This window comes from Panthera tigris, chromosome B1, assembly GCF_018350195.1.
Source record: "Panthera tigris isolate Pti1 chromosome B1, P.tigris_Pti1_mat1.1, whole genome shotgun sequence".
NCBI lineage: Eukaryota > Metazoa > Chordata > Mammalia > Carnivora > Felidae > Panthera > Panthera tigris.
Genome location: NC_056663.1, coordinates 31,228,928 through 31,251,910, shown reverse-complemented (window position 1 = coordinate 31,251,910; position 22,983 = coordinate 31,228,928). Strand labels below are relative to the sequence as shown.

At 45.4% G+C, this 22,983-nt stretch overlaps 1 protein-coding gene across 6 annotated transcripts in view; it reads right to left on the bottom strand.

Moving 5' to 3' along the window:
- Window positions 1-4,060: 4,060 nt before the first annotated feature.
- ADRA1A (adrenoceptor alpha 1A) overlaps window positions 4,061-22,983 on the bottom strand; it is a 121,201-nt gene continuing 102,278 nt past the window's right edge. The window contains exons 2-7 of one of the 6 annotated variants that reach the window (XR_006216590.1): window positions 20,993-21,378; window positions 16,710-16,819; window positions 15,888-16,600; window positions 7,588-7,717; window positions 5,047-5,200; window positions 4,061-4,159 (exon numbers count right to left, since the gene is read on the bottom strand). Coding sequence is in view for 3 of the 6 variants with exons in the window: in XM_007093923.3 (XP_007093985.1) it covers window positions 20,861-21,378 (518 nt within the window). In the remaining 3 variants the exon portion in view is untranslated. The other 5 variants (XR_006216589.1, XR_006216591.1, XM_042983177.1 and 2 more) reach the window with 5 other exon arrangements.

Sequence of the window (22,983 nt, the reverse complement as noted above, 5' to 3'; positions counted from 1 at the left end):
TCTGGGAGCAGCGGTGTCCTTCTGTCCTTCCAGGCTGTGCCATTCCTGGGTGGCATCCCCACCCCACGTGCCCCGAGGCCCCCATTGCCTGCGGGCAGCCCCTCACAAAGCTCATCTGCCTACAGATGTAACCTCTAACCTCCAACTTGGAGTTTCACTAACAACTGCCCCAACAGTCCAATTTCCAAAGCCATCATGGCATATTGGTTAAGAGACTGGTCTCTGTCATCTGAGAAACTGGGTTCAAATTCTATCTTTGCCATTAACTGATGTGTACCTTTTGCAAACTTCTAGGCCCTGCTGGGCCTGAGTGTCTCTTCTAGAAGAGGGGGAAAATAATAGAATCTACTTCATAGGTTAGTTGGGAGCATTTGATGAGTTAGTATATACAAAACACTCAGGACAATACCTGTCCCCTGGTAAGTAGTAAACAAGTGTTAACTAATTGCCACTCCCTGGTCAATATTTTCCCCAACTGGTTCAGAACTTGCTGAGGGAAGGTGGCTGGTGGACACTGGGACCCTCAGAGAACCAGTTCCTCCTCCTCCATGGGTCCCGACCACGCTGCCACTGCTCCTGAGCCAGGAACCTCTCCTGACCTCCCCACCTGCCTTGGTCATGATTCCAACGGACTTCTGCTCAAATGCATATCCATTACCTTTCTCCTTTGTAACTAGATTATCCTCTCTGCTGAAGAAGAAGGGAACAAAATGGAAATTGAGTATTAGCCTTGCCCTCTGTCATTTGTTGTCATTACACCATTCACCCTGACTGTGGGCCTATCCCTTCCGCATCACGTTATTAATTCAAAGAGTTAGCATGCCTCTGTTTCTTTGGGTGGTCTTCGTTAAATTCTATACTTTCTGCATTTCAACCTTCAGGAAATCATTCTTGGAGATATGAGCATCTGTTTGGTAGTTATCTTTGGTTTTTCGCCCTCCACTAATCTTTAGCAGGCTTCTTAAAAACTGAGCTCTTTAAGGAGACACCGGGCCCCCTAAACCCTTTTATATTCCCTCTTGGGAATAGCTCTGTGCTAAGTGCTATGTGCCATGGTTATGGGAAGATAAGATACCCATTGCCCCAGGAGAATATGCAGTTCAGTGGTGCTTACGTCTTATTCCAGGGGGTCCTAAGAGTGTTGCAGGGACCCCTCAGGGGTCATCAGGGGGAGGGCGTGTGTGTGTTGGGGGCTGTGTGCGGTTGGGGTTTTACCCTACCCCACCATCATTCCAGACTGTTCTGCTTTTCTTTGTCCTGCATATTGGGCTTCTGTGTAAGATTCCATCCAAAGAAAGGATTGCACTGTTTTGTTTTGTTTTTTCCAGTTTGAAAACCATTGACCTAATTTTTTCCACTGAATTTATGCAGAATGGCTTTTTATAGTGGTTTGACTCTCCCAGCTCGGGTTGGGCCAACAGGATGACAGAGGAGTCTGGCCAAGGCGTTGGCACCAGTCACACACAGAGTCAAACAGTGCCGACCTCTGAAGTTGTCTCCCAGCTGAAAGGCTCACCTTCCGTGTTGGAGAAAGACCTTTCATGGTCCAGTCTAGTACTATTTGTGGTAATACACAGGATTTTTTAGGGGAGGAACCGTACATAAATTGATCCCAAAGGCAATCTCTGAAGAGTTCCAAAAATATTTTAAGCAGTGACAACACTGTTGAAATAAGTTTATGGGCCCCTAAATATGCTAGAAGCTCTAAAATAAGCTCTCAAAATCTTTTAGGACACATGATATCACACTGTAACTTTCCAAAGGGCAAGAGACGGGATTTTGCTTAATTAACTTTGTGAGTTGTTTGCTAAGGCAAAAGCTCAGAGATCTAAGATAATCAGGCATCAACCAATTGCTAAATCACCAAACTACTAAAAATGCATCTACTATAACAGATCAGACTTTGTGGCTTATTCTGCTTTTATAAACATATTTAAAAGATCCAGATGTTTGCTTGTACATAGAACATTTCTGGAAGATGCTCTAGAATGGGAGTTTCATGAGGCAAGCCTTTTTCCCCTGCTTTGTTTTATTAATGTATCCCTGGGATGATGCCTGGCATATGACACATACTCAATAGATACATGTTGAATGAATGGATTCACAAGAAAATGGTGGTGGTGGTTAGCTTGGGGGAGTAGGAAAGGAGGCGAAAATATTACTTTTCAATTTATACCCAGCTATGGTATACCTATGAGGAGGATAGTGCTTCTCTTCTTGCATTTTTACCTTTACTCATAGAAAGGAAGAGACTTCAGCTTTCCTTTTCACTGTTGTCCATTGCCCTTATGACGGCCACCTCTACCACGCTGAGGAGAAATGTATACTCTGGGACCTTGTGTTCTTAGGGAGCAGGATTTGGCCCTTCCTCTTCTGGTTTCCATCCCCATTGCCTTGTGATCCTGACCGCACTTGGAGAAGTAGGTGTGGCTATAATTATACTTTCAATTTCAGCTTTCCTACCAGTGCCTTCCTTGCTCATGGGGCTGGATGGAAGTGGACATTGGAGTTTGTTCTTCAAATCTGGACATTTTATTTATTTATTTCTTGAAGTGTATTTATTTATTTTTGAGAGAGAGAGAGAGAGAGAGAGAAAGAGAGAGAGAGAGAGAGAGAGAGAGAATCCAAAGCAGTCTTCGTGCTAGGTACAGAGCCCGATGTGGGGCCTGAACTTGCAAACTGTGAGATCATGACCTGAGCTGAAATCAAGAGTCAGATGCTTAATCGACTGAGCCACCCAGATGCCCCAAATCTGGACATTTTAGATGCAAGCAAGGTAGTGTAAGAAAACTTTGGAATTAATAAGTTATACTTTGTTTCCCATTTGGTTCTTGTTTTTCTGGGCTTTGTTCCCCCAGAAAAGAACTACAGAGTGGCCTGTGGTAGTTTTCAGGAGCCCCAAACTCATCCCAATCCCCTGATTCTGTAGTGCTTTTGTGTATTTAGTTTGTCATGTAGATATATTATTTTTGAAAGAGAGTATGGATGAGAACGTAATAACAGTGTGGAGAGTGGGCACAGAGAGTGGTTTTTCTGTCCACCTACAACAGAGTAATTATTTTTCATAAACTCTGTTGGAGGCAATTTGCATTTATAAACAGGAGAGATACTAATAATTGGCTGGCAGAACGGTATGGCATTAAGAGGCTCTTTGAGAAAACTGGTTCATGGGATCATTAAATGGTTGAAGTAAAAATGCAAAAGGGCAGAGTTGCGGTGAGAAACTTTGCAGTCGGAAACCGAGACTAGCGAATTCAATGGGGGATCGCAGGGGGCAGAGTCAATGCAATATAATGTCTGAAAAAGGATCACAGTACTGCCACACACACTTCAGAGGAGTTGCTGCACTAAGAATTGAGTAAGGATGAACACTTTTGCTCTTTGGAGACGGTCTCTGCTCTGTGCGCTAAGCACTACTGTATGCTAAGCACAGAAATTTTTTATGCATATCAATCCAATGAGGAAAGTGCTCTCATTATCCCATTTTACAGATGAGGAAACGAACACAGAGAGAGGCTTAGGCTACACACTACCAAGGGCAGAGGTGGGATCCGTGGTGTGGCTTGTACAGGCTCCAAAGAGACAACCGCGTACGTCTGTTCCCAAAACTATATTCCATGATGTCATTTTGGCAGCTTGATATCTGTCCGCATGGGAGAATTTACACCACAGAAACTGGCAAATACTGCACATGGTGTTTTTTTCGTTTTAATTTTTTTTCCCGGAGATGTGGCCGCTAAACATTTACTGACATATCCCCCTGGCTACGATTCAAACCCAGGCGGTTTGATTCCAGAGCGTTTTGGCAAAGATGAATGTTTTCATGCCAAATTATTGATGATAGTATACATTTTCTTACTGCGTCAGCTACTTTTCTCCGGGTATTCTGTTCCAGCCAAATGCACCCTAATCGATTCCCAGCGCTTCCTTACAGGATTGTTATGAGGATTCGATGAGATGATGTACTGGAACCAGTTAGAATAGGGCTTTCCATAGTAAATGTTAGCCGTGGAACAATGCAAACAGAAACAAAGCCCTCGTGTCATCATGGCCCCTTTATTTCACATTATTCCCCCACCTTCATAGAAAGCAATCAGTGGCAAAACTGACCATGTCTCCATTTTCTCTCTCTTCCATAATCTATATCCTGGGGCAAAACCTAAATTAGTTAAGAAGAGAAGTCATCAGGATAACCTGGTGATCCTGTCATGTCACTTCCAAGCTCTGTGGAAAGAAAGCCTGAGCAACGACAAACTTTCATTTACTTTACGATGCTCCCCCTCCCCCGTCCTGTGTCTGCCTTCCCCTGCCCACCCTCTGTGGGGGTCCAGGGAGTAGAGCCACCACCATGACGAGGACGGGGGCCTGGAATGTGACCAGCAGCGCATCTGCAGGATAGGACACGATTTGGCAAAAACCCAGATCGGTATAGGATACGCGACACTATCATCTGACTTAGATGCTAAGGGCTTTGGGCAAAAAATAATGAGCTCTCATCACCAGGAAGGCCACGGTCATACTCCTGAGCGGTCACAATGAAAATTGCTGGGTGCTCACCGGATGTCGGACATTCTTCCAAACATTTCACAGGAAGCATTTTATTTTATTATGCTAGCAATAATCTGAGTGATGTACAGTAATTGTCCCCATTTTTGAGAAGAGGAAACAAAGATTCAGACATATTGAATAACAGCCTTGGCAAGTGGCTAAAGGAATCTGGAGCCTGTGACAGTTCGACCCCAGCCTTCTTGTCCCCAGTGATGCCAGCGTGCTACCTTGAGGGAATGGGGCTAAAAGCGTAGCCCTGGGGCTCCCAGGCTGTGAGAGCATGGGCAGGCAAGAATTTCCACTGAAAAACTCCCCTTGAACCATTCTTGCCCATGACCTTCTCTGACCGCTAGTTCCCCGTAACCTATTGCCCCAGCTTTGGGTCACTTAATACGCCCAGCCTTACAGACGTCGATTCAATATTCTTCTGGGTCTCATTCCCACTACTACCTTCCCCTGCCTCTACATCAGATGATGTGGTTCTATTTTGGCTCTTACCTGTGTCGTGAATGCCGCCAACCAGTGTATTTTATGGACCACCTACACTCTTGAGCTGGTCAAAACCTGACTCTCCTTCTCTGAGGTATCCACTCTACTTTTCAACCAACATGTTCACAACACATTACGATCGAAGAACTAAGGCATTGTGCATCTAAAGACAGAGGTTTAAGATATTTTATTAGGGAACATACATCAATATTCAACAACACTTAAATATTATGGCATCCATATTTAGAAGGGCAATATAAATGCTTATGACTTGAACAGTCACTTTATTAAACAAATGAAATAAATTCCTTTTAAACAGTGGGCTGTGTGATTCATAAAGTATATTTTTTCAATAATTTATTCATCTGCCTAGTCATATGTACATTTGTTTTCTTCAAAAAAAAAAAGAACCAATGTGATTGTTCACCACATCGTACCATAAAACAAATGAACCTGTAAAAATGGCATGTAGAAAATTCAGAAACACCTACACAGCACATTCCAAAGATACTGAATCCATTTAAAAGGAATTAGATGCTTCAGAAGCAATCACAGTCAGCTTGGGTGTCATATATATGCATTAGTACGGAATGCAGCAGCAAGTTCAAGTATAACAATCCACACGCATGAACATATTTATCTGACTTAGGAGAGAATTCTCTCTTTTAGAGCAAAGAACACATACCAAACTCTCAGCGAGGTTCAGATGAATTTTGTTTGTTACATGGAGGGAAAGGTGGTGATATCAACTCAATCAACCAAGTACTGAAACCTGGAGAAGGTGGCATGGTCCACGAACACTGCATAGTTGGCAAATATCCCTACAGGGGCCTTATTCACCGCAACAATTGTTAAGGGTTACAGGAAAAGCGTAGCAGGGAAAATCAGCCATTCAGCCCACATTTGCTTCTCTGGCAAAGTGGAAAATGCCATGTTTGTATTTTTAACACATCTAATGAGTAGACAAGCAGAAAAGCTGCCATAAGCCAGGAAACGTCACGGGGTTCATGTTTGAACGGCATCAGCTTTATTTACTAAAATACAGTTTTGAGTTCACAGACAAAATGAACTTCCAGAATGATTTTCTTTAGCCCCAGCAAGTCAAGTCCTTCCCAGTCGTTAATTGATTGTAGAAATGCAGTTCCAAGGTCTTCATTTTTGTTTCCGTTTCTCCCACCACCTCTGCTGCATTTGATTTGCAAAATCTCCCAGGTACCCTTAGCTACTATGGCAGCGTCCTGATACAGCATAAGATACCGACCCTTCAATGATGGATGTTGTGAAAGCCAGCCTCGTGGGTCTGTAGTGATCCATTTATTTTCTGCATTGTGTGTGTGTGTGTGGGGGGGGGGTGGTGGTAGGGAAAACTCTTTATTTTAATATTGTACAACATTTCCTTGTTAAAAACAATTCTTCAATTAAAAAAACACTGAATTGCATCATGTAAGACTTGTTTGCAAAGACTTCCAAAGCATTTGGTTATTCTTAATGATTAACCATTTCAAGTTCAACGAATGTTTATTTGCACAATGAGAAAGAAATAGACTTTTTTTTTTCTGTTTAGCCATCCCACTGTAATGCTGTGTTAAGTCTTGAAAACAAAGAGAATCAGACAATTGAGAAACCAAGGCTTTTCGATATTCAGCCAGGCCAAACATAGGAGCTCCAACAGGAAAGCCACTGGTTCATTATTTACTGGCTCTTCCTTGGTTCATCCTTGGTTTAAACAGAGTAAGAAGAAAACCAGGCATGGTTTTCCTGCACGGAACCTGGGGAATGGGGTTTGCAGAGCCAACTGGCCACCATGAAATGTGAGGCTGATTTCCATGTGCCCCGACAGACTGGAGGGGGAGGCAACCCCAACACATGCCGAGGTTCACCAGCCCCTGGGCCTTTGCACGGGTTCATTCCTTACTTGCTAGGAACGACTCCCTCTGTTTCCCACTCCATTTTGTCCTCCAAGATCCAAATGAGAGGTCCACCCTTTTTGGAAAAGCCTGACTCCGAGGGTGGCTTTGGTGCCTTACACTAAACTCTCCTGGCCTTGCGTGAGTTCTTGTGTCACGGAGCTTACCACGTTCTACTACAATTGTTGACTTTCCTGTCCTCTCCGTAGACCACAGGCACCCTGAGAGGGAGGATCATGTGTCCACCCTTGTTTCCTCCACTGTCTGGAGCTGAGCCTGGAGCCCTCATGGAATATTACAGAATGGACATAAGAGTGAAAGAACTGCTCTATGCAATGACAGCGTCCCTTGGAAAAAGGTGATCTGGTTTTGCAGCATGGCCTCCTGTACTTTTACAGACATGCTAGAATTCGAAGGACACAAAGGGAGCTTAAGAATGCAACAGAGGAAGTTGTACTATGCTGACTCTCAAAACACTGCACTATTTCTCCCCCAAACCTGTTTTTCTCTCTTATTTTTATATCCACAGCCTCTCCTTCAGTCACTAGTGTCCCAGTAATGACAAGAGTAATATGTTTGACTTTTGTCTTAGTCAGGTGAATGTTCAACAAAGAAGTAAATCCATGTGGCAGGTAAGACTTACAGATTTCTGAGGTGGATTCAAAAGACAGTGGGTAGCAGGAAGCGGGGGGTGGGCTGGGACCCCCTTCATTTGACCTTGAGGACAGCACTCACGGACATGAAGCTGGCTTCATGTGATGGATGTATGCCTCCTCAAAAAAAAAAAAAAAAAAAGGTACATTGACCTTTAATGACTTACATTAATACTTTCAATATACTAAGCATCATGCGTAAACATGACCAAAACTGTAGAGGGTAAGAATTCTTACTACGAACCCAATGTATCCATTTTCAAAAGTCAACACCACCAAAATTCTGTAGAGTAAGAATTCTTACTACGAACCCAACGTATCCATTTTCGAAAGTCAACACGACCAAAATTCTGTAGAGTAAGAATTCTTACTATGAGCCCAACGTATCCATTTTCGAAAGTCAACACGACCAAAATTCTGTAGAGTAAGAATTCTTACTACAAACCCAATGTATCCGTTTTCACAAGTTCAAACTTTGGTAGAGCTGGTTCTTTGCAAACTGAGGCCCACATTTATTTCCCTGTTGGCCAACCCAGTCCCATTCTGCTCCCTATGAGACGATGTTCTCAGTTTTCCTTCCCCTAGCACTGAAAGAATGAAAAAACTCTTCTTTGTAATTTGGGCCAGCACCAACCCGTTCACCCTTGCCATAGCCCGGCTTCTCAAAACCCAGAAGACCAAAATAGCCATAGACTGTGTTTACACAAAGCAGAGTGTGCCAAGAACTTCATCCCCGAAAGTGACTTTTCCCCCTCCGTTTAAAGCAAGTTTGAGATTCCGAGTCACAAGAGACCATTTGGCCCGGAGATGGCAGCAGGTCCCTGTCAAACACAGCTTCTCAAGATGGCTGCCTGCCCTACACAGACTGAGCCATGATGGGCGGAGCTTGCGGTATGGATTTTCCTGTGGAGCCACCTGCCCGGAAGGGTCCCAGAGATCATTTAAGGGGGTCCACAGAAGTGCCAAGGCGCTCACTGGCAACTTGAAATTAGAGCTGAGATTGACTTGGTGTTCCCGTGATGTGGGTTTCAAGTCTGGCTGAAATCAAAACTGCCTGGGGGGGCATGCCTGGGAATTTGCTATTTTGTCTTGCATAAACTTCTGATAGTCACCCAGGCCTGCTGGTGCCCTATTTCTTTAGATGGTTTTAATCCCAAACTGTGCTTCAAATGTTCTACTGTTTTCCAGGGGTCAACATTACTTCTCTTTCTTATAACATCGTTTATGTAATTACACACACACACACACACACACACACACACCTTTTATATAAGGACTGCATGCTATGTAGTGTCTTTCAGACCACGGTAACACAATGCCTCCTATTGCCAAGTAAGTAGTTAATTTGAGAAAGATTGCAATCACCATCACTGGAGACTCTCGTTCTAGGCTGTCTATAATCTGAGAATTTGGTGGAAAGCTGTAAACTAGTACAGTGGGTCTGATTTTTTAAAAATTAAAACAAAATGCTCTGGTAGGGAAATTTCCAACCCCAAGGAAATAGCATAGTTGTGGTAGATGGTGGGGGGGGGGCGGGGTGTACATAACTGAAACTTGGGATTTGGTGCCCGCATTCTAAATTTAGGAATGATAGCAGCCCGGCAATGGTACAACACCTCTTGCGACTTTCGAATGAAAGCTCAATTAGTGCCTTGAACTAGTGAAGACCCGCGTCTGGACACAGATCAGTCTGAACTGAGGTAGAAAGCAAAGGAAAGCGAGAGATTTACCCCATTGTTTCTTGCACGGGCAGTTCTGGGTGCTTTAAGACACCTTAAAGGTGATGTAACTTATAATAATGTTCTATTTACATAGTGTTTGGGAGGGGAAATGAAGACAGGGAAAGGGTGCCAGCGTTTGTTGGGTGCCCGCGATGATTTCCTACGGTTTATCAGCCCCATGAGACATTTTCACGTGCGCTAGTTCATTTGCCTGCCCCGTGTCCCAGGTGAGAAAACGCAGTCAAGAGATGTCAAATGACTTGTCCAGGATCACTTAGGTGGGTACAGAGATGGGCACCTGAAATTAAGCCCAGGCCTTGTGGCTCCCAGGCCACGGCTCTTCTCGGGTCTCTTGTGAAAACATTTCTTTTGTAAAGTGACTGAAAAATCTTACATTTCACCATATCTGAATGCGCGATGGACTTGGCACAGAGTAGATGCTCTAAGTGTAATTTCTCCTACTTACTCTCCGCATACTTTATCACAGTGCCCCCTATGGAGTACGCTCATTTCGTTGTCTGCAATATTGGGTTAAGTAGGTGCGGTATTACTGGAAAGTGGGCTGCCTGGGACTTGTTATACCCCAGAGACAAAAGGAGCTATTTTCTTCCCTCCACATCTGATGAAGAAAGCATGTGTTGTGATTCAGGCTGTAACAGCCGAGGCAAGAATTGCTGTTGCAGAACGTCAGTGACCGCGGGTTGCGGTTGAGATATCGGCATCGGACACGATGTTCACAATAGTGAAGGCCGAGGGTCGGGGGAGCTGCTGGAGGTGGGGACAAAAGCAAGCGTGGGACCCCCCTTTTTAATCCAGTTAGTCTCTAGCCAACGTTCGCCTCTCTTAAGAAAGTACGGAGACAACTAACAATGAGCTGTTATTCGAACATTTGGAATACTTGCTTGTTTTATTCTTACAAATATTTCATCATCTTACTTGAATAGCCTTCTCGTCAGGTTGCATTTGGGCAGCCTTATTTTTGATTAAAGCTACCTATTCGTCGATGCTCCCTCTTTCTCTGCTCTTTGCAAGGACTGTCACCTCTGCTAGGGCACAGGGGCTGGGGGGGGGAGGTGCTGTGGACTGCAAAGCGTTCGTGCTCAGCTTTTGATTAATGAGCCAGGGGCCTCCCAACCACTGAGACTTCAATTAGCCAAGCTGCAAAGCTGAAACCTTTTCATTATGAAGATAAGGCTGCGTTTAGCAAAAGGAATGAGGACCAGACTGGGGAAGAAAGACAAGTTTCTTGTTGTCGTCTTTTCTGTTGTGGTTGTGTTTTAGTAGAAAAATCAATAAGCCATTGCTACATTCAATCAATATATCCCAATGTTTTGGGATGGTTTGGCCTTAAACACACTTAATACTTTGGTAGGCCCTGGCTTTTCATGTGATTTTTTTTCCTCCTGTAATTTCTAGATTGGATTGAAGCTGTTCTGAAGCACAAACTCTTAGCCAACAAGGCTGCTCCATTGTGATAGATACTGTGGGGCCAGAAACCCTTCCAGTAACAGATGTGCCCCAGGGAGGGGGCAGGGGGATGGGAAACCAAAGTCCCTTGCCCGGAAAGCACAACAGTAGATGCTATGCAGTTAGAGCAGTCCCAGTCCTTCCAAGTGAGGATAAATGCTCTTGGCTTCCCAGCGGGAACCAGGCAGAAGAGAAGACATCACTCCATGGCTGTCAGAGAAGCACCTTGCAGGCGAACAATTCGTCTACAATAAAAGGCTTAGGTGGTGGATAAAACAGAAATGGGACTGAATTTCCCAACAGAAGCAAGGTGACCAGGCCGAGATAGTCTGAAACCACACAGGGTGGGCATCATTCCCCAAGAGGCAGGAGCAGCAATGACTGTATACTGTAGTCCCTGAGGGCCGGGGACAGGAATAGTGGGAGGTGGTCTTCAGAAGGTCAGAATTAAGATACCTTTTAGCAGGGAATGACCATCTACATCCACACATCCAGCCAAGTCAGTGTAGCTTCCTTTCCTCTGCTCTTTCTAGGCTGGGAGACAGTGGAGGAAAAGCCACCCAAAGGCTTGTTGGCATTCATTTTTCAAGCGGCTCCTGGTGCAGAGCAGACGTTGAAACATAGCATGAACTCACCCATCGCTGGGATTGGGACCCCGTGGTGATCTTTCCCTCAGTCTGTTCCTCAGTGACCCATTTCCTGGGACTGGGTTCTGCTGTTGGTTGTTCACCCCATTTATCTCTGTCTCACTTTGCTCTCAGGGTCTAGGTTCTGTACCCTTCCTTGGTGGTGGTCTGCTTTCCTGCATGCAGATGCCTCCCAGGGGATCCTATGCCTGCCCGACTCAAGATGGCAGCTAACCTGGGCTTCCTCACTGCTGTGCTCGGCACCCCTGATTACAATCTCACTATAACTTTTCAGAAGCCCAGTAACTATTACCTGAGCTGTCCTGGTGCATCATCTGGCATTTCCAAGGCCCTGGACTTGATCTTCCAGCCCCTTCCTGTAACTAGCGCTTGGCTCTGGTCCCATGTCCCTCTTCATCCCCTGTCTGCTTGCTTGCTCAGGAGGGGCCCTGCTCCTTAGATAGGATCCCCTAGGGGCTGTGCACTGCTCTGGGCATCCAAAGACACACGACAGCTCCTGCTTTCCAGGAGGTTTCATCTAAAGACAGAACCTGTAGAGGCACAGTGTAAAGTACATTTTAAAGTGAAAAAAATAGATAGATAGATTTTTTAAAAGCAACAGAAGGATGAAAAAATAAAGTGCACAATTGGTTGTCAGGCCCAATTGAGAGAGAATTTGGAGAGGATGGTCAGGAAGGGCTGAATTTGAACTTTTGATTTGAAGAAAAACTTCTGGATAAGTCTTCATGGGCAGAAAGGACAGAGTGGGGAGGAAAGTGTTAGGAGCTAAATTCCCCTACTCTCCCCTCTCCCCCCCCCCCCAATTTCGTCTGTTGAAGCCCTAATCCCCAAGACTTCAGAATATAGCTGCGTTTGGACAAAGGATCTTTAAAGAGGCAGTTTAGGTTAAATGAGGTCATTGGGGTGGGCCCTGATCCAATCTGTGTCCTGAGAAAAAGGGGAGATTAAGACACAAACACACAGAGGGAAGGTGATGTGTAGACGCTGGGGGAAGGCGGCCATCTGCAAGCCAAGGAAGGAGGCTACAGAAGAAAGAAGCCTGCAGAACCTTGACCTCAGACATCCAGCCTCCAGAACTGCGAGAGAATCAATGTCTGGTGTTGAAGTCCCTCTGTCAGTGGTACTTTGCTATGACAACCCCAGCAGACTACTACAGGGGGATTACAAATGCACGGAGCCACGTCAGCAGAAGCAGGAGCACACTCGGTAGGAGAGCACCCTCTGCGTAAAGAAGAATGTTTCCTGGCCCAAAGTTATGATGAAAGAATAGAAGGAGTCCATGGATAAGTTCTAGGAGCAGAGGGGCTGGTGGGGACCGGGTCAGGGGTGGGAGCACCACATGAGAAGGAGCACCTTTCCCCCAGTTGAGTTTTGTTGAGTTTTGCCTAGGGTTACCTTCTGAGGGAACAATCATTGCTTAATGCTGACATGAAACCAAGTTTACTTTGGGATTAATTACGGTCTCGAAGGCCCTAAGGGCTAAGAGGAGAAGTGAAAAGTAAAGGCACACAGAGGCAAGAGACAAACAATGCAGAAGAGAAAGAGAAAGTGACATTGTAGGGCTCGGTAAAGACTTTGGAAACGTCAGAGTGAGAGGTGGCACTGATAAAAGAGATGCTTGCCTGTGGATAGGGAGAGAAATAACCCAGAAACCACTCCTGAGCCCCAGCACTTTGTGTCTGCACCCTTCATTTGGAACTAATAGTATAAGAACAGAAAGACCGCAATGGGAGCACATGTTCAAGTCCTGGGGGAGGGGCCTGAAGTGTACCTCGCTCTGTGGACCCATCTCCTGCCTGGGGCTCCTTGGAGGCTCCGGGGATCCGAGCTTGCAGTGTCAGGCTTGACTAGGGGAGGGGACGGGAGAAGTGAGGGAAACCACCCCCCCTTGTCACCCAGAACTCTGCACGGAGCACTGTATCCCAGGGGAACAGGCACCTTCTGGGACAAGGGTGCCTACCCCAGCATTCATCGCTCATAAGTTTAAAAAAAAGTAGAGGGTGGAATGATGTAGAGAGAGAGGCAGGGATATGGAAGGGAGACTGGAAAGGAGAGAGGGAAAGGACCAAGATGGAAGGGGACGGAGAGGGAAGAGAAGTGGCCACGTAGTGTGGCCCAAGCCTTCCTTGCTGTGCCCAACGTAGGCACTGGTGTTAGCACTGATATTTTTGGTGTTGCTACATTATTATATATATTACTGATATAATTATTGATATCTCCAGGTCCTTCCTTACCAGTTCTGCACCCACTCCCATTCCATGCCTTACCCCCTGGCCCTGCTGCAGAGTCTCATCTCTCAACACTGTGGACGTTATCCTAGGCCACCAGAATTGCACACCTTGTGTCCAACTGACAACATATTCTTCCCCTTCACTGCCCAGCAGGACCAGAGAGGGGACGGGGAAGGAAGTCCCTCCGATAGCATGCTAACTTCGAGAAACATGGCTTTGTCATCACAGGGGAGGGTTAAGTGTTTCCCCACAGCAATGCCACTTTGAGTTTAGTTAGGTCATGTCAGACATAAACAAAAAATGAAAAACAGGGAAAGAAGAAGGAAAAGGATGAGGAAGAGAGGGAGAAGTCCTGCTAGAAGCTAGTATTTGTCTTTGGAAGATATCCTTTCCCTCCAGCACCTCCTTCTTGGGGATCCCCAGGGTGGACCCTCGAATTTCCTGGTGCAGGCTGCTATGATCTGAAGGCCTTCCCAAGAGCCAAGTGAGGCCCCCAAAGCCTCTAGGGACCCCCACTTCAGCAAGCTCCAGTGCTCTTGGAGGGATTTCACACCGGTCACGGTCAAATGGCACTCACTGATTGTTGCGGAGTCAGATGGATTGTGCCGGGAGATTTTGCCAGTGGTGTGAGAAGCTGAAAGACCCCCGCCCCTGCCCCAACCTCCCTGTAGAGCTTCCGCAGCCTGCTTGTTCTACAGAACCCGAAAGTGGGGAGGGGTGGTTGGTGCCTCCCTCTTGTCCTCGTGCCCGGATAGCAAATTGCAGTGATGAACTAAAATATGTCTTTTGGGTGAGTGGGTTACATGGAGCAAGCCGCCCCCCCCCCAACCCCCCGCCACGTATGAACTTGGCACTCTCCAACAAATCATGAAGGTTGGAAATACTAATGTAGTCAATCGGAGATGTATCAATGGCATATTTTTTTAAAAAGATGCTTGTAAGCTAGACACTAAAATCCACTGCTTGACATTATTATTAGTATTCTTATACCATAAGCTAGAGACGGCATAGATCAAGGACAGCAAAGTAGAGCCCATGGGCTGTATCTGGCCCATGGCCTGTTTTTTATGCAATGACCTATGAACTAAGGATGGATTCTATGTTCTTAGAGGATCGTCCGAAAAAAAAAAAAAGAAAAAAAAAGGCAAAAACCAAAAAAAAAAAAAAAAAAAGATGTGTGACAGAGACCATATGGCCCACAATGCCTCCAATATTTACTATCTAGCCATTTACAGGAAAAGTTTGCCAGCCCCATGTATACATTAAATAGATTTTTTATTTTTTAGTTGGTTTGGGAACACCCCTCCCCTCCCCCATCTATAACAATGCTTCTTGGCAACACGCATTCTTGACTTTGCAACAGATGAACTTGGAACACACCCAGCTGGGGACTGTCTGTGCCTCTTAAGTATTTTTTTGTGCCAAATGCAGTGCCCGGTGCAGGGGAGGAAGAGGGCAGTTTGCCGACAATGACAAAACGGTACTGTAACAACCACCCTCAGGCTCACCTGAGCCTTCCAGAAAGTCCCTTTTCCATCTTTGCATTCCTGAGGTCCTTAGGTTGTTAATCACTGCTGGCTTTGCCTTACAGTGTCACCCTATTGAGGAAGCCAAGAGCCCCCTGCTCTGCTTACTTCCTTGGCTCTGGTCCTGCCTATCTAGGGAGACAGAACAGAATCACATTTGCTTGTCCTTTAGCCAATAAGGGAAGCAGAGACAAATGTGCACTGAACCCCTAGGACAGTCTTGCACTGGCCAGCCGCTGGCAAGGATGTAATAGCAGAGAAGGTGACAATGGAACTGAAAATGTGGATCAGAGACAAATGAGTGACATATGAAATTCACGGTCCCAAGAAACACAGTGGTCCTTGAGGATACTGAGGGCATCACGAAAAGAGGAGTCAGAGGTTGGATATGGGGCTATTCAAAGCATCCTTAAATCTCTATGTCCCCTTGTTTCTCCATGTGTTCAGTAGAGATAATACACCCTTCCTTCTCTCTGTCCTTCACAGGAATGACCCGAGATAGGCGAAATTACCTGGACAAGTACAAAGCATTACATAAACGGAAGGAAATACTAAGCTCACACCGGGACTTTCTGTTTTAGCTTCTTTTCTGTTACATCCGAATGCACCTACTGTACCTGGGCTTTTTAACAGGTCGGTGCCTTCATTATTTTTTTCCTACAAACACAGTATGGATTTGCTCTTAGATTTCTTCTTACCTGATCAAGTCTCTACTTCTCATAGTTTAACACTAAGCATTGCCAGCTTATGAGGTGGCTATGTTGACTATGATGTCAAGGGACAGTGATGTAATAAATGACTGGGTGACACGGAAAGGAAAGACAATCATTTTGTTTTGGGAAACAGAGAAGCAACCAGCTTCAGGGCAGTTCCTTGCTTATCAGTTGTAGCAAATATTACTAAACCATGCATCCCGCTTTGAGCGATGCCCGGGGTAGGTCTTCCCTTCCTTCTCAACACAGGGGGCAGGTGCCCCCTGCCCACCGCCATAGCTTTCCTTTTAGGCGGGAGACTCAGGAATCCATATTGCAGCAGCAAAGAAGAAATGACATTTTCCTGCACGGGGCAGATGGGTTCCACCCTCAGCCCCTATGACATCTGGGTCTTGGGAGGCATGAGTGAAGCAAGGCAGATGGGGGCAACGGCAAGGGGCTGGGTGTCCTCTGCTGAAATCCTAATTTGCTTTTTGCCAGCCCAGCCCCCAAAGTCATCTCCACTCATTCATCTTGCGGGGACTTTGGAGGGCCAGGAGGCCACTGTTGTCATTGCCTTCTGAAGACGGTGGACCCCACAGCAGCCTGGGCTCAGCCCTGCTCCCCAACACAGCACGTAGACAAGGAGCAGGTGCCAACAGTGTGTTCCAATCGGGCTGGACCGGAGCTGTGTGCAGGCAGTTTCATGGTTAAAAGTCCTAGTAGTATAAAAAGAAATCAGATCAACGGTGGGCACACCTCTGATGCCTTCCTACTGGCCACCACTGCCTTCTTTTGGGTCACCCTAGTTTTGCTGGCAGAGTTTACCTTCCATGTGCTTGGGCTCCCTTCTCCCTTTGCTGACGAGCAGAGCTCTTTCCTTAATTAAGTCAACAAGCACTCATACGCAGAGGCAGCATCTCTTTTGGCAAGGGGACCTGTGCAGAACCAACCCCAGAAGCAAATGAGAATGTTTGTCAAGCCGTGATCAAGTAGCTGCGATTAATGAGCCAATGATTACCCGCCCCGGCAGATTGTTCCAAAAATGTTCTCGTTCCCAGGCCGGGACCACGAGACCTACTGGGTCAGAAGGTCTGCGTGACAGTTCACTTTGAGGGGGTGAGGCAATCCGAGATACTCAGGGCATAAAGCTTTCATTTGCAAAAGGAAATCCAAGAACAGGTGAATGCCAGCTAATCCATAGCCACGGATGCCACCTGATTCTTCATTTTCAAGGGTTGCCTACGTGTCTGGCTACCTGGGGATCAGCATTCTGAGCCATTTCCCTATAGGGACCGATATGAAATTCACATGTTTGATATGCTCTCTGGGCTCCGTGTAATTCCTGGAGATATAGCTATAATTCCTTCTCTTCTCTCTCTTCGACTCAAAAAAAAAAAAAATTGTACACACGAGATCCTCTAATTATGATCTGTTTGGGGGATTTGGCTGGGATGGAGTTTGGCAACACATTTACTGAGGTTAAATGGAAGGCAAATCCCAACGAGACAAGACATTAAAACATTTGGGTGTAGTTTCGTATCCTCAGCATATCCAATCTAAACTGGGGAGCATTCACCCCTGCTAATTAGGGGGCAGAAGCACTGGGAGAAACAGGTAAGACTTTAGCGTTATAGGCAGCTCCAGGACTGAATCATGGTTCCTCACTGGCCTACAGCAAATCTTTAATCACTCTTAATGCTCAGCTTTTTATCTCTAAAATAGAAACGTGAAATTGGTATGAGGTTTAGAGATAATGGGGTACAAGATGCCCTGCCAATGCCCGGCGCACCAAAGAACCTAACAAAAAAGCCTTAAGAATATATTTATTTACCCAAACATCGCTGTCCACCATGGATGGATGATCCCAGGTAGGTAGTGAGAGTTCAAAGCCTTAATATTTTGGGGAGCGTTAGCATACACAAAATGATGACAGCAGAGTGGTCTTGGATGAGACACAAGTGAGGCAAGAGGAAGAAAACTGTGACAAGTGAAGTGCTCTCCTGAAATCCTTGCAGTAACTTGGGGAAATGTCTGAGTACAGACATCCAAGGTCTTTCTTAAGGCACGCAATTTGAACTGCAGAAGCAACTCAAATTTTGCCCATCCCATTATGTCAAGTTGATTCTTTGTGATGTTCAGAGAGTCTCACAGCAACTGCTTTTTATAACACATTTGAGAAAACATTTTGACCACTGTTACTCTGGGTAAATTCTTCAAACTACAAATAGAAGCAGTAAACATGTGAGTATAAATATGACAATCATTTGTTTAACTGTGACAATTTTGGAGAGTTTTTGGCATGCTCAAAGGTACAGAGATTTTTGTGGATGAGTAAAAAATAACTCAAGTATTGTTTATCCCACTTTGACTAAGTCTTGGGTGACATTATCGATTTCTTGTCAAATTGGCATGTTTATACTTAATATCATGTTATGGGAAAGGAAATAAATGTTAAAGTTTGCCTCCCTGGAGGGAGTGTGGTTGGTGAAGAGTGTAGCAGATAATTTATTTATGGATAGTTTCACATGAATACAATTGTCATGGCTTTTATCTGATGGCCGAAAGATTTTCTAGCTGCTTGTTTTGATTAGAAATGGCATTAATGCTGGCTTTCTGGTGATCCTTAGCTTTCTAAAATCCAACATTTAGGGGCACCTGGGTGACTCAGTCAGTTAAGCATTCAACCCTTGATGTGGGCTCAGGTCACGATCTCACGGTCATGAGATCGAACCCCGTGGGGGCTGTGCAGAGCCTGCTTGGGATTCTCTCTCTCCTGTCTCTCTGCTCCTCCCCATCCCCTCCCTCCCCAAATAAAACCTAAAATTTAAATTTGTCTGGAAATGTTGTTTAAGAGAGTCATATTTTATGGAAACAAGACATTTACCATTCTTTTCCCGGGGATGCTGTGCCTGTAAAAGGGAGCCTGGGAAAAGAGGTTTTTAAAATTCAGATCCTGGACGAAACTCTTGTGAACAATGAAACTTATCTTTCCTATCAAGGCAGAAGAGAAGTTTTGTATGTTCAAGTCCTTTCTTGATGCTTACATCCATAATAGGACCCCCACATCTGGTAGAGCTGTTATGGGACATGCAGACAGGCCCAGAGTCTAAAAATCCAGCCACTATCTAATGCCAGAATCAAAGTTATAAGCACAAGGCATACATAGTGTGTGTATCTGGTCAGCAAGAGGACATTCTCCAGAAAGGGTTGAAAAGGCAAAATATTTTATGTCCCGGCACAACCAGCCACAAACTCAAATCCACATGCAAACATCCCCCCCCCCCCCGCGCCCACCATGGCAGTGTGCAAAGGTATTAGCCTTCAAGGCGCACTTGAAGAAATTATCATTGTGTGCAAGGGAAGAAGAAAAGATCACAAGCTCCTACCTTTGCTGTGAAAGTTAAACAGGGGCTGCAATCTGCTTGGGAATTCTTAAGAGGAAATTACTCAAGTGGGGGGAAGAGGCCACAGAAATGGTCGACCAGTAGTTTTTAGACCAGTGATTCTAGTCCAGAATTATTCTAAAAACATAAGTCTTATTTTAAATTCTTACTGTGGCACGTGAAAAATATTTTAACTTTTGCATATCATGATCATCTTCATCTTTAGTAATATTCAGAGTTATGAAGGTTTACCAAAATTTGGAACACATAAAGCAAGTTCCCCCCATTCCTGTAGAAAGTGGGGATAGATGAAATGAACAGGTTCCTGGATCTTTTACCAGAAGCAATGGGCCTCTGTCAAAAACTATTTGCAAATTCCTCCTTTAGATGATTTTCTGGTGACCAGTCAGTCTCCTCTCAAGCTAAGCATGTGTATCTTTCAAAGTTCAGGAAGGGTATCCCTGGATCATAAGGCTCATTCCACCAGGCTGCATGTGCATTCAGGACCTTGAACCTCATTCATTATGCGGTAGCGAAGCAGCTGAGAAAAAACTGAAGTCAGGATGTGCCTTTCAAGGTACTACAAGCTCTGGATTTTCATAATGGAGTTCTGGAAAAAGTAAGCCATTTGCCAAGAAAAGCCTTTCTAAGCCACATCAAAAAGGCTGCGCAGTAAGCTTGCAGCCTCTTAGCATGAAATCAGCACCCACTCCACCCCAACCTCTTGATCTTTAAGTAGGTTTCACAAGAAGCCTTCCTCGATTTGATCTTGGCATTGGCTACTGGAATTTTTTCTGTAGCAGTAAGTTGAAAAAACGGGCCCTCACCTCTACTGCCTCCTATCAGGAAAAGCCATCTTTTCCCCAACTATCTAGACCCGAGCATAGAGGATGTGCCTCCGTTAATTCCGAGGCAAAATGAGTGCCCCCTCCCCCTCATCTTTAGGGAATCAGGGGCAGCATCCAGTCAAACTGCTGCAAAAGGTAAACCTCACTGCCACGTTTCACCCAAGTTAAGCAACTGGATGGATCAGAAATGGTGGAGTTTAAAATGCGCTCTCGAAAGAATGTGCCTGGATGTTGGCCCCCATCTTAAGGCTCTTCCTCTCCAGGCCCTCTCCTTGTAAATATCCAACGTGGCTGTCAGTAAGTTTAGCCTGAGAATAAAATCCCCCTCACTCCATCAAGAAATAGCTCCAAACTTAGAGTGTGTGCTCAAAATATTCGTGATGAAATCATAACCTTATATTTATAGTCTTTTGGATTGTGTATGACATTCTGTTTCCCATGGTGGTTTTCGTTTGCAAGGGCCAGACGTGGAAAGCGGCCTCAGAGGATGACCGCGAGAGCATTAGCCTCAAGGAAATGCTGTTTATCGTCATTTAGAGCTGGATGGTCGTGTGACATCCCCCTTCTTCCCTGAGCCTTACCCACTGCCCAAGGTCTCCTCCCCCACCCCATTCCCACATGGTCCCTGGTCTGATGGTCCCGTCTTGTCATCCAGGAAGAGTGAACTGGCCTTCCGAGTAGGAAGTGGGGTGGGTGCCTAAGATCATCCCCCGCCCCCTGCCTTCCTTCTGACCTTTCCTGTCCTCTAGACTTCCTCCCCATTTTCACTGAGGGAGATGGTGTGGATCTTAATGGTTGGAACTTGGTGGTTCTCTCCATGGCTGGGGGTCGAGGGCCCCATACAGCAGCACACCTGCAAAAAGCTTTTACTTCTCACCCGGGCTGTGGTGCAGGCTGATTGGTCTTTGGACACTGTAATCCTGGCAGATTCACGGGGCATCGAAGAGAAAAATTTCCACTCACAGACCCCATCCGTCTTGGAGATCTTATAGAAGGTCTCTCCGGATCCCACTGGAATGCGCACCAGGTCCTTGTGTTGGCCCTCCAGGGCATGGCTGGGTGGGTGCAGGGTATAGCTCAGGGCGTGTTTGGAAGATTGCTTTCTGCGGAGACACTGGATTCTCAAGACATTCTGAAAGGCCTTTTTAAACTCTTGACTGGAGCATGGGTATATAATAGGGTTGATGCAGCTGTTTAGGTATCCGAGCCAAAACGCTATTTTAAAAACTGTTTCTGAGGGCTTGAAATCAGGGAAGAAAGACCCTAGAAGAAAACACACAGATTCATACACATTATTTGCAAGCCAACAGGCCAAGTGGCCAGGGAAACAAGCAAATAAAAGCACACACATACTTTCGTATCGCTAAAATGTTTCAAATGATTCCGAATGCACTTGCATTTCTCACTTGACCGGCTAGCCCCTCTGAATGTAGCCCTTTCGTAGTATCCTCGGAGACCCTTCTCACCTGGTTCACATGTGCAATACGTATTAAGGGAGCCGACCCACTGGGTGGGTATGCACCAGTTCTCGATGATGAAATATCACGTGATGGGGGTGACACAACTTTAAATAATAAGACGATGAAATTTAGGCTGAGGCGGCACATGCAAGTTGTTTTGACTGAATTTAAAAACAAGTTGGAATCCATTAAAATAATCCATATCGAAACGGGGATACCTAAATATGCCCTTTGTTCCTCGATGGGGTGTTATATAGACACAGTCTAAATAATTGCGAATCTCTTCTCTCCTGAGCAGGGGAGTTGTATGGTTTTTTTTTTTTAAGTTTATTTATTTTTGAGACAGAGAGAGACAGAGCATGAACGGGGGAGGGGCAGAGAGAGAGGGAGACACAGAATCGGAAGCAGGCTCCAGGCTCCGAGCCATCAGCCCAGAGCCCGACTCGGGCTCGAACTCACGGACCACGAGATCGTGACCTGAGCCGAAGTCGGACGCTCAACCGACTGAGCCACCCAGGTGCCCCGGGAGTTGTATGTTTTAATGAGAATCCAGCATGCACAAAATACCGGCTTTGCCAACTTTTGGCCAGTGGTTTTCTACCACGCTGAAATTATGCCGATTATTTTTGATGCTGCCTTTTGAGGCCTCCCTGCTCGACATGCTGTAATGGCTGCCAAATGCTTGTCAGTCACTTGACCTTCAGGGTCTTCCAAAGTACTCCATGTAAGCTAGCTTTCTGCCATTAATATATTTACTCTAACCGCATGCACTGCTTTCCTGCAACTGTTGCCCATTTTTTGTCCTCTTAAGTTGGGACCCGATGTCTCAAATGCTCCTTCCCATCCTCTTTACCTGTTCAAGTCTTATCCATTAATTTACACGGGAGGAACCAAGTTGCAGACCTCTTTACATCTTATACAGTAACGGTCACGTAGCTCTTGGTAGCACAGTGACAAAGCCATGGAGACTTAACGCATGAACAGTCTTAGGGGTTATCTTGTTTAATTTGTCAATTTTCAAATCTAAAAAATAATGATTGAAGAGGTTGTCGCAAGCTTCATGGATAATCACTAACGTAGGGATGGGTAAAGGACTCACGGTGTTCTTTATTCTCTGCACAATCTTTTTTTTCTTTTGCTTCAGCCTAAGATCTTGATTTCCTGTCTCTCTTTTTCTCTCTGCTTGACAGACCCATCAGAGTCATGACAGACTACTGGGTGCACCGAAAATCCACTCTGGCAAACGTTGTCTTGAAATTTAGCAGCGGATCTCACAACTACAAGCAAAAAGTGAACTTAAATATTGCAGAACCGAAGAAGACAAAATGGGATGGTGGTTATGGGAGCGTTTATTACCTCTGAAACTTTAGGACCTATGTTCCCTTATGGGATCTCAAAATATACTGGA